At 38.0% G+C, this 12496-nt stretch overlaps 1 protein-coding gene across 1 annotated transcript in view; it reads left to right on the top strand.

The window, feature by feature from the left end:
• Positions 1 to 12496, top strand: part of OTOGL (otogelin like) — a gene marked incomplete at its 3' end in the record, with an annotated part of 91155 nt that overhangs the window by 5251 nt on the left and 73408 nt on the right. Inside the window, exons 5-11 of the mRNA XM_082072954.1 lie at positions 752 to 850; positions 1519 to 1673; positions 4869 to 4990; positions 6758 to 6963; positions 9708 to 9838; positions 10470 to 10576; positions 12252 to 12358. Of these exons, the coding sequence (XP_081929080.1) occupies positions 752 to 850; positions 1519 to 1673; positions 4869 to 4990; positions 6758 to 6963; positions 9708 to 9838; positions 10470 to 10576; positions 12252 to 12358 (927 nt within the window). The remainder of the gene's footprint in view (positions 1 to 751; positions 851 to 1518; positions 1674 to 4868; positions 4991 to 6757; positions 6964 to 9707; positions 9839 to 10469; positions 10577 to 12251; positions 12359 to 12496) is intronic.

Genomic DNA, 12496 nt, shown 5'->3' with positions numbered 1-12496 from the left:
ACTATCTGCAAAACATGATGAATTTTACTTTGTGACTACCTTTCTTTTGGGGAATTATGATTTAGAACCACCTCATCAAGTGGTTAGTAGATTACAGAGATTACAGAGAGGTCCTATCTTCCAGACCATAAAACCCTTTAATGAAACTGCTTTTGGAAACAATTACTAACTATAACATAAAACAAGCCATTCCCATGGAATCTTAAGTCTCTGACTTCAGCCACCTCTTAAGCAGAAATAACCTTTTAACTGACTTTTTTTTTTTAGCATGAGGGGAAGGTTATTTATAGCTGCTTTTGATTCTGTAAATTATATATTCTGGACTGTTTATAAGCTGAATGTACTCTTTGCTGTAATGCTTAGGAGGGAGGAGCTGAACATAAGTATAAATTGTGCTTAATTTAGTCAATTAGAATAATCTGTGTCCTATGTATTTCAAGATCAGCAGGATTGGGATTTGGTTTCTTTGCATGGGAACTTGACCTTTTGTTTGCTGGGAGGAGGCTGACCTTTTGCTCCTTTGTTAGTTTACAAGTCTCAAACCAAATGAGAGGGAACCTTGCTTCTCTTTTAACCAAGGATTAACCAAAGGATAAAATTGAGTAAATGTTAAAATCTGGAGATTGTTGTTGGTTAATTTTCTTAGCTAATATAGCTGCTTATAATTTAACAATAAACTGATTTAATGTTGGTCTCTGAGCTTGTTTGCAAAATATAGTATGTACTAAGAGGCTACTGTGCTTGCTTACAGGTCCATGTCCTCAGGAGTGCCTTAATGGAGCAGCCTGCACAGAGGCAGGTGATTGTGACTGTCAGCTATTTCAGGCTCAAGGAAGCAGGTGCCAAATTGGTAGGTGTTGGGCCCAAAGATTCCATCTTCAGCTTCAAGTGAGGTTTAAGGGTCAGGTTTTTAAAACACTACCGTTAACAGCACATTTGTGATTCCTATGTAGTAGGATTATCATTCCACAAGTAGCTAAAAAGATTAAAATTAGATATTTTGGGGTTATATGTAGAGCAACATCAGGAACACCTACATTTTAGCACTTGGGTTGTAATGATACATAGATACTGTAACAAATAGATCACTGTCTAGTCCATCAGTAGCCAGCCAGCTTTTTTTTATAGTTAGCTGAACAAAAAAGTCACTGCAATTTTCTAACAAACAGTGACTTATTGCAAATAAAACTACCAACTATTGCAATGCACTGGTTTCTGGAATCTGCTGTGTGCAGGGCTCAACAAATATTGTCCTCCAGAATCTGCAGTAGATCTAAATCCCTTACCTGTACTTGTAATTACAATGTATCCACTGAAGCAAATTAAAAATGATGACTGCACATGACTAAAACTGCAGCCAACAGTTTAAAAAAATGTACTGACTTTATCAAAAGTTGAAGAAATTAGGTTATATTTTGTCCTTGCGGTGTATTTCCTTTCTAAGTTCTTGTTTCGGTTTTGAGCTCTTTATTTTGTAGACGCCTGTCAATTTTTGATTACCGTGCTTGTTCTTTCCAGTACCTAACTCTGGTAAGGACCGAGATGGGATTTGCAAATCATGGGGACAGTATCATTTTGAAACATTTGATGGCATCTACTACTACTTCCCGGGAAATTGTTCCTATATTTTTGCAAAAGACTGCAGTACTCCAGAACCCCAGTACACTGTTTGGGTAAGTATGTGAGCATATGCTAAAAATAACACACTGAGTATTCCTGTATTACAGGACTTATTTTTCATCACAAGTAAAATAACTAGACACACAATAAATGGATCAAACTGCTGTATTGCTTACTTAAATATAAAACTATGCTGCTGGAAAATGTCTACGCCTATGTGCAGTAACTCAAAACACTGATGAAATTATAATCAGCAGTCAGTATATTAAAAATAGTATTTCTTACTCCCCTTATCCTAATAAGGATTTCTCATCTCTCCTTTCTGGGAACAAAAGTGGGTCTTAAAGCAAACTTCAGTAAACTTTAGCTGTTAGTTTGTAAAAAAAAATAAAAAGAAAGAAAGAAAAAAAAAAGAGTTGCAGAGTAAGGCGCAAAGAGCTGTCACCTGCCTGATAGCTTGGCACTGAAGCATACAGGACCCCCATTCACATCTATTGGGATGCTATGGGGAGCTGCTTTCCTGGCCTGTGGAAAACTCTGTCCTCTCTGGAGATTTGCATTCTAATTTCGGATTACCTCTACGTCATGCAGAGAAGATTAACAGCTCAGAAGCCTTTGTCTTGACCTATGTATGGAAAGCACTCTTTTTAGTGATTTCCTCAAATTGCTGAGTGTCCATGGTTAAATGACTTTGGGTCAGGGAGAGTTCAAACCTATACCCTCTCTGAAGGAAGACGCCCTGTTTGTCAGGCTCTTGGTTACTGTGGGGAGAGGATACAAGCTCATCATGTTACTTTTTAAACAATGGGTGGGATTCAGTGCTGATTGAGCCGGGGAGAGGGACAAGAGGGATCCTGCTTCTGAGCCCTGGTGGTTACAGTGCTCACAGGGGCAAGGGCAGACTTAGACTCTGATTCCTACTCCAAGGACTGGTTTATTTATAAATACGTGATCTCATCTCCCCCCAGGTAATAGCCCCTACTGAAGATAAATCTGCCATTAAGACTGCCATTTCTATTCAATCAGGTTATAGACAGATGCTGTTACCTCTGCCTTCCACAATTTTATTTTGATTCTTTATGCTGCTATGATATTTCAGGATTTTTCAGAAAATGCTGTAGCAAAGCCCAAGATTGTATTAAAATCTAGAATCAATATTTCAGTGGATCCCAGTTGCTCTGGAAAGAGAGAAACTACCATTCAGTTGCTGGAGCAAATGTCATGTTTTGTTAAAAACTGAAAATGTTTACTCAGAAAAGTAATAAGTAATGTTGAAGCACTGCAGTCACTACAGGTTGGGCAATGGAGAGCCACGAACCTTGCCAAGTCCTCACATTATGGCCCTTCTGGCTTTAATAATCCACCTCTCCAGAGGAGAAAAAAACCAAAAGAATTATTTTGGTTTTCCTTGATTGTGTTTATTTCTTGGGCCAGGTTTACACAGAAATCATCTGTCAACACCAGTAACATTTATGATGTCTTTAATTATTATTTTCTTTATACAAAACCCCCAAAACTCGAATGTTTTTCCTGTTTTGGTTTATTTTACTCAAAGAAACCGTAACTGTTTTTTACTTTCAGGATTGTTAGTTTAGGAAGATTAATTTGAGTATGTGTTAGCACTGTATGTGTTTACCAGCAGAGCTTGTCTACAAAAATGATAGCTCTGGTTACTTTTACAGACTTCATTACTATGTTGGCAAAATGTTTCCCAGTTACTAATCTATTGAGCTTCACAGGACTGTCAAGTAAACTGGTAATGCACTCCCATCCTTCTCAGAGGAAGTTGATGCACAGTCATAGGTGTCATATTTGAGTTACATAAACTATGTCTACATTTTAATTTAGATAATGAGAGGTATCTAAGATTCACAACATGTTCCCTAAAATCAGAGGCTTTGTCTAAAATCAGCTTGTGAAGCATTGTAGTTTAAGGCATCCCACAGCTTCTTTTTGAAGGAAAGCTGTTGAAGTTTTGCTGAAGCCCTTGGTGTAGGTATGTGCTTAAAACTCACTTACGTTATGTGTGTATTTCAAAACTGTGTAGTAGTTAATCGATCAGAGCATATGCACAGAAAGTTGGAGAGCTGTATCCCTGTCATCAGCCAGTGTAAATCTGAACCCACAGTTTCCAAGTTGTGAGATCACACCCTGGCCAACGAAAGCTCTGTGGTCTCTGGGAACAAGGACCTTCCTGCGGGAGTTGTGCTCTGCCATGCCAAACGCCAGGAATGCAAAGAAACTCTGACTTTAGTGGTAGCCTCCTTTTTGCCAGACTATTAAAAGGAAGAGTACTGCCTTATCATGCCTGTTTCAGGGTCTGATTGCACATATTTTGTGCAAGATTTACTTGACTGCCCTAACACTGTAGACATGCTGTGATAGGAGTTGCATGGTTTTCACTTCTGGAAGCACGCATCTGTGATCTCTGGTAGTGGGCAGTCATGGAAGTCATACATTGACAATATCTGAGACACACAGTTTTGCAAATCTCTCTGGCTGACTGAAACCTGTATTGCTATTGCGGTTTTCACACTGGGGAAGCTGATATGCAATTCAAACCAATACCATGGCTCACTATACTATATCCACATAACAGGCAGAGGCAGACTTTAGGAAAGCCTTCCCTTCTTCATTAGCAGGGCTGGAAAGCCAGTGTGAAATAAGTTTTAACAGATCCATGTAAGTTACATACCTGCAGTAATCTGTGGGAGCACTCCAAAATCTCAACAAATCCTGAGTGGCTCAGGAAGGTGTGTTGTAGTTCAGCTGGTACCAGTTGCAGCTGGTGCAGAGAATGCGGGTATTATGCTGAGGTTTTTTATTGGTTTGCTGTTGCCTCTTATAGATCAGCCCTCTAGAAACAGAGCAATAGGGGTGTCTCCTCAGTGTAAATAAAAAGGTCCTACATTGGCAGTTATAAGACAGCTCACTACAGTGTCTCTGAAGTTCATCTATGTAAAATAGCTGAGTATTTCATCCAGTCTTTAAACCACTGTCTTGTGATGCTTTGTGCTATTAAACAGTTCGTCTTGTTTGTATTTCTTAGTAGTATTGGGTAGCATGAACTTCCAGTTTTGGATATTTTGTAACTATTATTTTCATATTCCAAGTATTTTTTTTGCAAAGCTCTCTCAGTAATGGGTGCATAGAAATATAAAATATAAGATATGAATTTATGAAAAATTGCATGAAATTATTGAGAACAAACATTTATTCTTATTGTGTGTATATTTTTCCCCTCTAAGGTTCATAACAGTCCTCACTGTTATGGTTCAGTATATAATTGTCAGAGGTACATCAGCTTGTTTTTTTCAAACCAAGAAGAGATAACTATTTCAGGACATGAAGTAAGAAAAGAAGGAATGAGGTAAGTGTTCTAAGGGTGGGTTTTAACATTTTACTACAAAAAAATAGCACAGAGCTCAGAAAAATTATGCTTTTTACACCAGCCATAGAAGATAATTTGATATGTATATTTATTTATTTATCTCTCGCTATTTTGTATTGGGGCTGATAGAATTCTAGTGTGAGTAGGTGTAATGGTGCTGTTGTAAAACCTGAGTGAGGATAGCATATACTCCTTTCACAGAGGCACCCCAAAGTCAGTTTTACACAGACAACAAGTTCCAAAACAGACTTTACTCTAGCCGGAAAAGTGTAACAAATAAACTGACTGGAAGCAGGGTGTATACAATTAGTTAGCACTCCGATAACAAAAAATACAGGTTCAGATATCAGCTGAGGAGATTATTGGGGCACAACAACGTAAGAATAATGAGAATCCACAGCATGCATGCATTTCACTCACAAGAAACAAAACCAGAGCCCTCTGACTACAGGCTATCCACAAGAAATAATCACTTAGATGGGTTAGGGAAGGACTTAGCGTTGCCTGGGTTAGGCAAGGGCTCATTCAAGGATATATTCAGTAAATAACCACTCAACCAAATGAGGAGGTGAGGTGCACTCAATCCTGGGAAGGCTCCTTAGATGGCATCCCAGTCTAAGGGGAGGGCTCCAGTTCATAGATCTGCTGCTCCAAGAAAACCACTCAAAGTGGGTCTTCAGTGGGGAGCCTGTTTTATAGGCTGATCAGATCTGGCTGTGGGCATTAGAACATAGTCCAGAAGCTTTGCAGCTACTCTGGGCACCTCCCCTGCTAACGACCCTGTCAGTTGATTCAGGGTCTTGTTAAGGACCCTTTCAATTGACCAAGGGTCCCAGCCCTCCTGCCCCGTCAGCTGGCAGAGGTGAAGTCACCTTGCCCCAGGGCAGGGGAGGATGTGACTGTCAGCACCTTGGCACCACCCTAGGTGGGGACAGGCACAACGGGGCACAAAAGGTGCCAAAAGAGCCGTCAACTGCCCTGTTGAAGGTTCCAGATATCAGAGGGAATGTGCAACTGCCACAACTCCCCACAGGAACCTTGTGTTCACCTCAGGTGTAACCTAACAGTCACCTGTCCCTACTTTTTATCAATAAAGTCTGCATGTTTTACTGGTTGATGAAGCACAGAAAATTTCAAAGAGTTGTTAAGGTGTTCTTGCCATCCCTTTTGAGGTTGTAGCCATTACCATCTGAGGCTGACAGCTACAGTGATGCTGTTCATCCCAACAGAAGCAACTTTGGAAGATTAGAATTAGATCCACGCTGCAATATTATTGTCCAGCGTTCTCTGGCACCAGGAGGAAGATATTTTGGTCAATGCTATTTTCTGTACTGTAAATTCCTCCATTTGCAGACATCTAACCCAACGAGGACCCCGTGCCCAAAGGGCTGCTGGTGGTCACAGTGTCACATAGCTCCTCCTGCAATGCAGCATACTCATGAAGTCACATATTCCTCAATGTGCTCATGCTGGGCTTTGAAAATTGAGATTCATTATTCTTTCAGGCTTATAATTGGTACAACTGATAGGTGTATACAGCAGAAAAACATTTCGTTTTTGATGGTTGATGTAGAGAAGTAAACAGAAGAAAAAATAGTAAAAAAATTACAAAGAATTGAATGGAAGCAACTGTACACACCTGGGAAAAAGGGCTTTGTGAGTTAGAAGGTGATGTTTGAGTGATATTTTTATAGCACTAACCTTGTTTCTTATGAGATCTTTGAAGCAGACTGTTTATTTTTCCAGGTTAACATTGCCTCAAACAATTGGAAATGCTTTCCTCGAGAGACTGGCTGACTATATTCTGGTGAAGACAACCTTCGGTTTTTCTCTTGCTTGGGATGGAAACTCTGGTATTTATATTAAGCTGACAGAAGAACATATGGGGAAACCTTGTGGCCTCTGTGGAAATTTTAATGGCAATAAATATGATGACCTGATACTGCAAAATAGTAAGTAAATAGCCTAGAAATACACATTTACCTTGTGTGAAAACTTTCTGTGTTCACTTCATATAGAATACAGTAAAAAGGCAGTTTCATTTATTTCAGTAGAAAATGAAATATCTGCTCTAGCTCGTCATTAAAGATGCTAAGGGAAAAGGTCCCTTTTCAAGCAAATATTTATATGTATGTTTAAGCCTTTTCTTGATGAACAAAGCACTTGGGGTACATTTATCTTAGCTAATGAAAATGCCTTCAAATAATAAATAAACAAAAAAATGCTTGTGGTTTTCTCTATGTTTAAGGATTGAGGGAGAAGGAGAGGAGCCAAATTATTAATATTTAAAAAAAGCACCATCTCAAGTCATTTGTTTATATGAGCATCATAAAAATACTAGTTGAAATATATAAATTTCAAGGCTGTTGCCAGGAAGTTCCTTGTATCTCTTTGTTGTTTTGGTATATTACGTGCCTCCAACTACCCTGTAGGATGAGGAGTTGTCCAATGCTGTGCCTGGAGCAGAGATGACCTGCCAAACTGGTAGAATATTCTGTAGTCTATGTAGGAAATATTCAACAGGGATTTTTGTCCTACTTACAACTAATGTGGAAAAAAAAAATTAAAAGAACAAGCTTGAGAATATAAGGAATATTTTTCTCAGTCTCCGCTAAAAGCAAAGATAGGACTGTTTTACTGTTACCATTAATTGCTGAGATAATCCAGTCCCGTGGCCTTGCATATTATTAAGTCACAAAAGTTATCTCATTGTAACTTGCTTCCCTCCTTTGTTTTTCCTCATTTTTTAATGGTTGATAGTGAAGCTTTTTGACTTTTGAAGTGAAGGAACACACAGTGTACGTATCTTTGTGCAGTCTTTAAAAATCTGCCCATTATAAATTTCTCATACCTCTTCTGCCATAAGAGGAGTTAAATTCCCTGTTTCATGCATTAACTTCTGCACACCGGTATATAATATGTATAATAAGTAGTTAAAACTGGTAATATGTATAATGGAGAAAAATGGAGTTTGAAGGAAATAATGAATTCACATGATCTCTAAAAAATATTAATTTCAGTATCTTTAAATGTATTATCTGTTATAAAGACTTCAAACTCTTAGCTTTCTTCATTTCCAGAGCTGCATTTCTTCACCATTGTAATTTCTTCTAGCATGTTTCTTCAGAAATTCTTCAGAAATTAGAGTATTATTGTAGTGTACAATCAAGAGCATTATTAATTATTTTTTACCTTGAACCAGTTGTATAACATGATGCCTTGAATCTATGCAAATTCTAAGCACAAGTTTCTGATATCTTCACAAGAATAGACTGCTAATTAGAATAACTTCTAAGCTGCAACTTTTTTTCCTAAGTCTTTCCAAATGTTATAAATAGTCTGGGATGATGATTTACCTTCCCCAACTAAACTACTTCTCCCAGTAGTGTAAGGTAAGCTCTTACATCTATCTTGAGTTTTCCAGAGTTTGAATGTTCTCTATTTGCAATGCTCCAAACTAATAGGTTGCTGAGAGGCACGTAATACCCCATTTTGAATCGCAGTTTAAAACCAAACTCCTTTTCTGTTTCTTTATCTTCATCTTTAATGGCACCTTTGCATTGTTTTAATATACAAGGCTATACCTGTGTATAGAACAGTTTCAAGGACAATGGTTTTATTTTGTGGCATTTTTTGAGGACTTAGAAATTTTTTTCATGGCATGTTGAAATATAAATAAAGCATCTTTAATGTTTTTGCAGAAACAGAGTTATGTCAATAGGTTTACCTCTAGACCGAAACACATATTTTTATGTTTGGGAAGGGTTTTCTGCACAAAGAACTATTCTGTCGGAGAGGGAGAAATGTCTAACTATCCCTTGCTCTTAAGTAAAATATACTGGTGGTTAGGATCTTATCTTTGTTTGTTTGTGGAGATCCAAATACAAATATCTGATTAGTGTTCTTTGGGGCTTTCCACATTGCAATGTCAAACTTTGTACATCTTGTACTGGAAGAAGTTAGATTAAGTTTTGGATAGTACAACTCTGTGAAAAAATACTCTGTCTCCCAACCATGTATAGATACAGATAGCGCTGGCATAGATACCAGTTACTGTAAGGTTCTTCAACATACTTTTTTAACATACTTAAGAACATAGAGAAAATGTAATGTTTAGTTCTTGCTGCAAAAATATGGAAATTTGGGGTCTGTTTCTTTACTGCCAACCTTTTTGTGTGTTTGTGTATCTTCCTCAGCTGGTTGCCATGACTTCCAGTCATGCATCTCACTCATTAATTCTCCCATGCTCATGCTGTGAGGATAGCTGGGCATGTAGTGGTGTGTTTGCCATAGGGCTTTTCTGCTGCAAGGGAAAATGAGGGAGGTAACAGTGCTAACCTTTGTGAAATGTGATGAAAGCCTTAAACTGTTTTTAAAAATACATTTTTTTCTTAAGTATTGAATGCTTTATGCTCGTCCTTATTTGTATATTTTTTATAAAATTTTCAGTGATTGTACCCAATCAACACTTGGCTTTTTTTTTCTTTTGTTCTTATATTTTCATTTAAATGCACTATAAAATACTATCTGAAATTTAAAAATAAAAATAACATTTTTCCACACCACCCACACTCCAAACATATCTCTGAGGTAATGAACACATCGAAAAACTACCAGAAATTTCCAAGCTGTCTTTTGTGTTTATATTGACTATTTTTTTTTTTTCCCTGGATGCTCTTTCAATGTTTTCATGCAGTAGGTGAATACACAGAAGACATCGCTGAATTTGCAAATAGCTGGGCTGTGCAAACCTCAGATGACGTAGCTTGTGTACCTACTGCTTCAGATTTTTCCAGTCCTTGCTCAGGTGGTGCAGAATCCACTGAGGTATATTAATAATGTAATATATATATATTACATGTATATATATTTTCTTAATCTTCACTGCCTAGCGATGGTACAAGAATATAATAATATACACCGTATTGAAAAAAGCCTTAAATGCATTGAGGCTCTCAAAAACAAAAGATTCAGGTCAGGACTGTTGCTAGAGAATGTCTGAAGATCTTCAGATGTTTAGCTTAAAAGTATAAAGGCTCAGATAGGGTGTGCCAAGTGCCACAGGTCTGCTTGGCAGAACTCTTCATTGCTGCATTAAACTTGGGTTCAGTTTCCAGTCCTGGCATCTTACAGCTCATTATTTTGAAAAGTGTGAAATACTGCAGAAGTAAAATGCTCAGCTCCTGCATTAGCACAAAATACCTTTTTTTGTGGTAATTTCACACTCTTTCATTCCAGCTGGTTTAGAAGCTGCATGCACGCGAGCCAGCCTAGGCAGAATGGACAGGTTTTAGGAAGAGGAATAAAGGAGACATAACAATAAATTGGGACTGTGAGATTCTCACATTTTAATGGGGATTAAAAGGACCTTAGATTAGGGAAACAAAGCTAAAAAAGAATTATGCTTGTTCAGAAAATATTTGCTAACCGTCCTTTACTGACTCTCCTTAATGTGCAGGACATATTCTTCAAGTGCCAAATCTTCCTACAGTTTCCTTTTCTCAGCTGTCATGAAAGCATAGATCCGTATTCTTATATTTCTAGCTGTATGAATGATCTTTGCAGGTAAGACTGGAGTTCTTGTGTATTTATTTTTGATGCATGAAATGAATGCTCACTCTTTTGTTTGAGGCCAGAACTGAGCAGAATTGAGGGAAGTTAGGAGGAACCAAGTTCAAACTGAAGGAGATGCAACTTCTCAGTGAGTGATTTAGTGTGGAAACAAAGATCACAGAACCAGCCTGCCATGGGATATTTGGATTGCTAAAGGTTTACATAGATTCAAGGAAGTATTAGACAAATACATGGAAGAGAAATCCATAGAGAATTATTAATGACAAAAGAGGAGATGCTAACCACAAACCCCCCTGAAAACTGTATCTGGATGTCCTGAATCAAAAATACAAGGAAATTATACTAGTGGGAAATATCAATGATTCTGGAGGAACACGGGAATTCATTGTGACCGTTTCTTAGCACAAGAAGAGTAATGACAAACAAGTTTTCAAATGTGATATTGAATAATTGTCAATGGTGTTAAGGTGGATTTGATTTTTGTCAACATGCATATGTGTATTGATATGAATTGTGTGAATGTTAAAAACCTTGAAGGAACTTTCTGTGTCTCAGAACCTCATTAATTTAGGCTTATTTTTCTTATAAAAGAGACCTCTCTTCTTCTGGCTTAGTGTCAGTTTACAAAGTTTTTTTGTGGGGCCATAATATATGCCAAGTATTCTTTCTATTAAAACCCATTTAATTGGATTAGATAAGGAGAGCTAGAGAGACTCTGATCACTGTAACAAAGAGTGGTAGTGGTGTTTGATTTGATAACAGATGTGTTGAAAGCAGAATACAAATATATTCTTTAAATCATTAATTTTGGAAGCACGATCTTGTGTGCTGAAAGACAAACTCAGCTGATCTGTCACAGTCATGCTTATAATAGCAATGTTGTGTTTTCCTTTTGGCGTCACGTCCTCCATAGTGAATGGTGGGAGTTGCTGGACTTTCACAGCAACAAAAGGTTGGTGGTATCTCACCTTATGTGACTTAGATCTGAATAAAATTTGAGCTTACCTAGACACTGATGAATGTCTCTTAACTTGATCCTTGGCAGAAGTGCAGTGTACAGCTTCTTCTGTACAGACTAAGGCAGAGATAATGCCTTTGCCCAAGGTCACGCTGTAAATCCCTGAGCCTGTCTGCAGTACTCAGTGGATAATGCTTCTGGCGCCAAGTACTCCAGCACAAGGTCAGGAGTCCACCAAGAGGGTTCTTCTTGCCCAAGTTCAAGGACTGACAGACAATTGGAAACTTGAACTTATTACTTGGATCAGAATGTCTTTTTTCAGAGTAGGTCAGAGTTTCCACATCATGCAGGAGGGAGAGGGCCTGAGACATGGATCTTAAGACTATTGAGTTGTCTGTCATCTTCAAGACAAGGTCACGTTTCTCTTTCACCATAACCAGCATTTATCTTTTATTTATTTATTTATTTATTTTTTAATTAGTGATTTTGTTCAGTGCAGTGATGTTAAAATGAAATAACTTTTTATGAGATCAAATGATAAAACCACAACAGTGTGCTCAGTATAGCTCATTCCTTTTCATAGTATTTTCCCTGTGTGTCATTATGACTGAGTGGAGTCAGCTACGTGTACCCTGTGCAGTGTCCCATGGCAGAGATTCGTAGTTGGGATTTGAGGTCCTTGATTACTCTCTTGTTTTACCATTTCAGAGTGGATGATGATGAAACGTACTGCAGGGCGGTGACAGAGTATGCGAGAGCGTGCTCTCATGCTGGATCCCCAGTGCGAGACTGGAGGGATGACTTTCCTGCCTGTAGTAAGACTTTAATAAAGCATACTATGTGACCTTTGAGATACCCCATCTATTCATTTCAAATAATTCCATCTGGACAACATTTGTCAGTATAGGACTCAAACCTGCTACTGAAGTATTAATAGATCAGCTAGCTCCACT

This window comes from Streptopelia decaocto (genome assembly GCF_964273445.1).
Source record: "Streptopelia decaocto genome assembly, chromosome: 1".
In the NCBI taxonomy this organism is placed as follows: domain Eukaryota; kingdom Metazoa; phylum Chordata; class Aves; order Columbiformes; family Columbidae; genus Streptopelia; species Streptopelia decaocto.
This window is presented reverse-complemented; position numbering and strand designations above follow the sequence as displayed.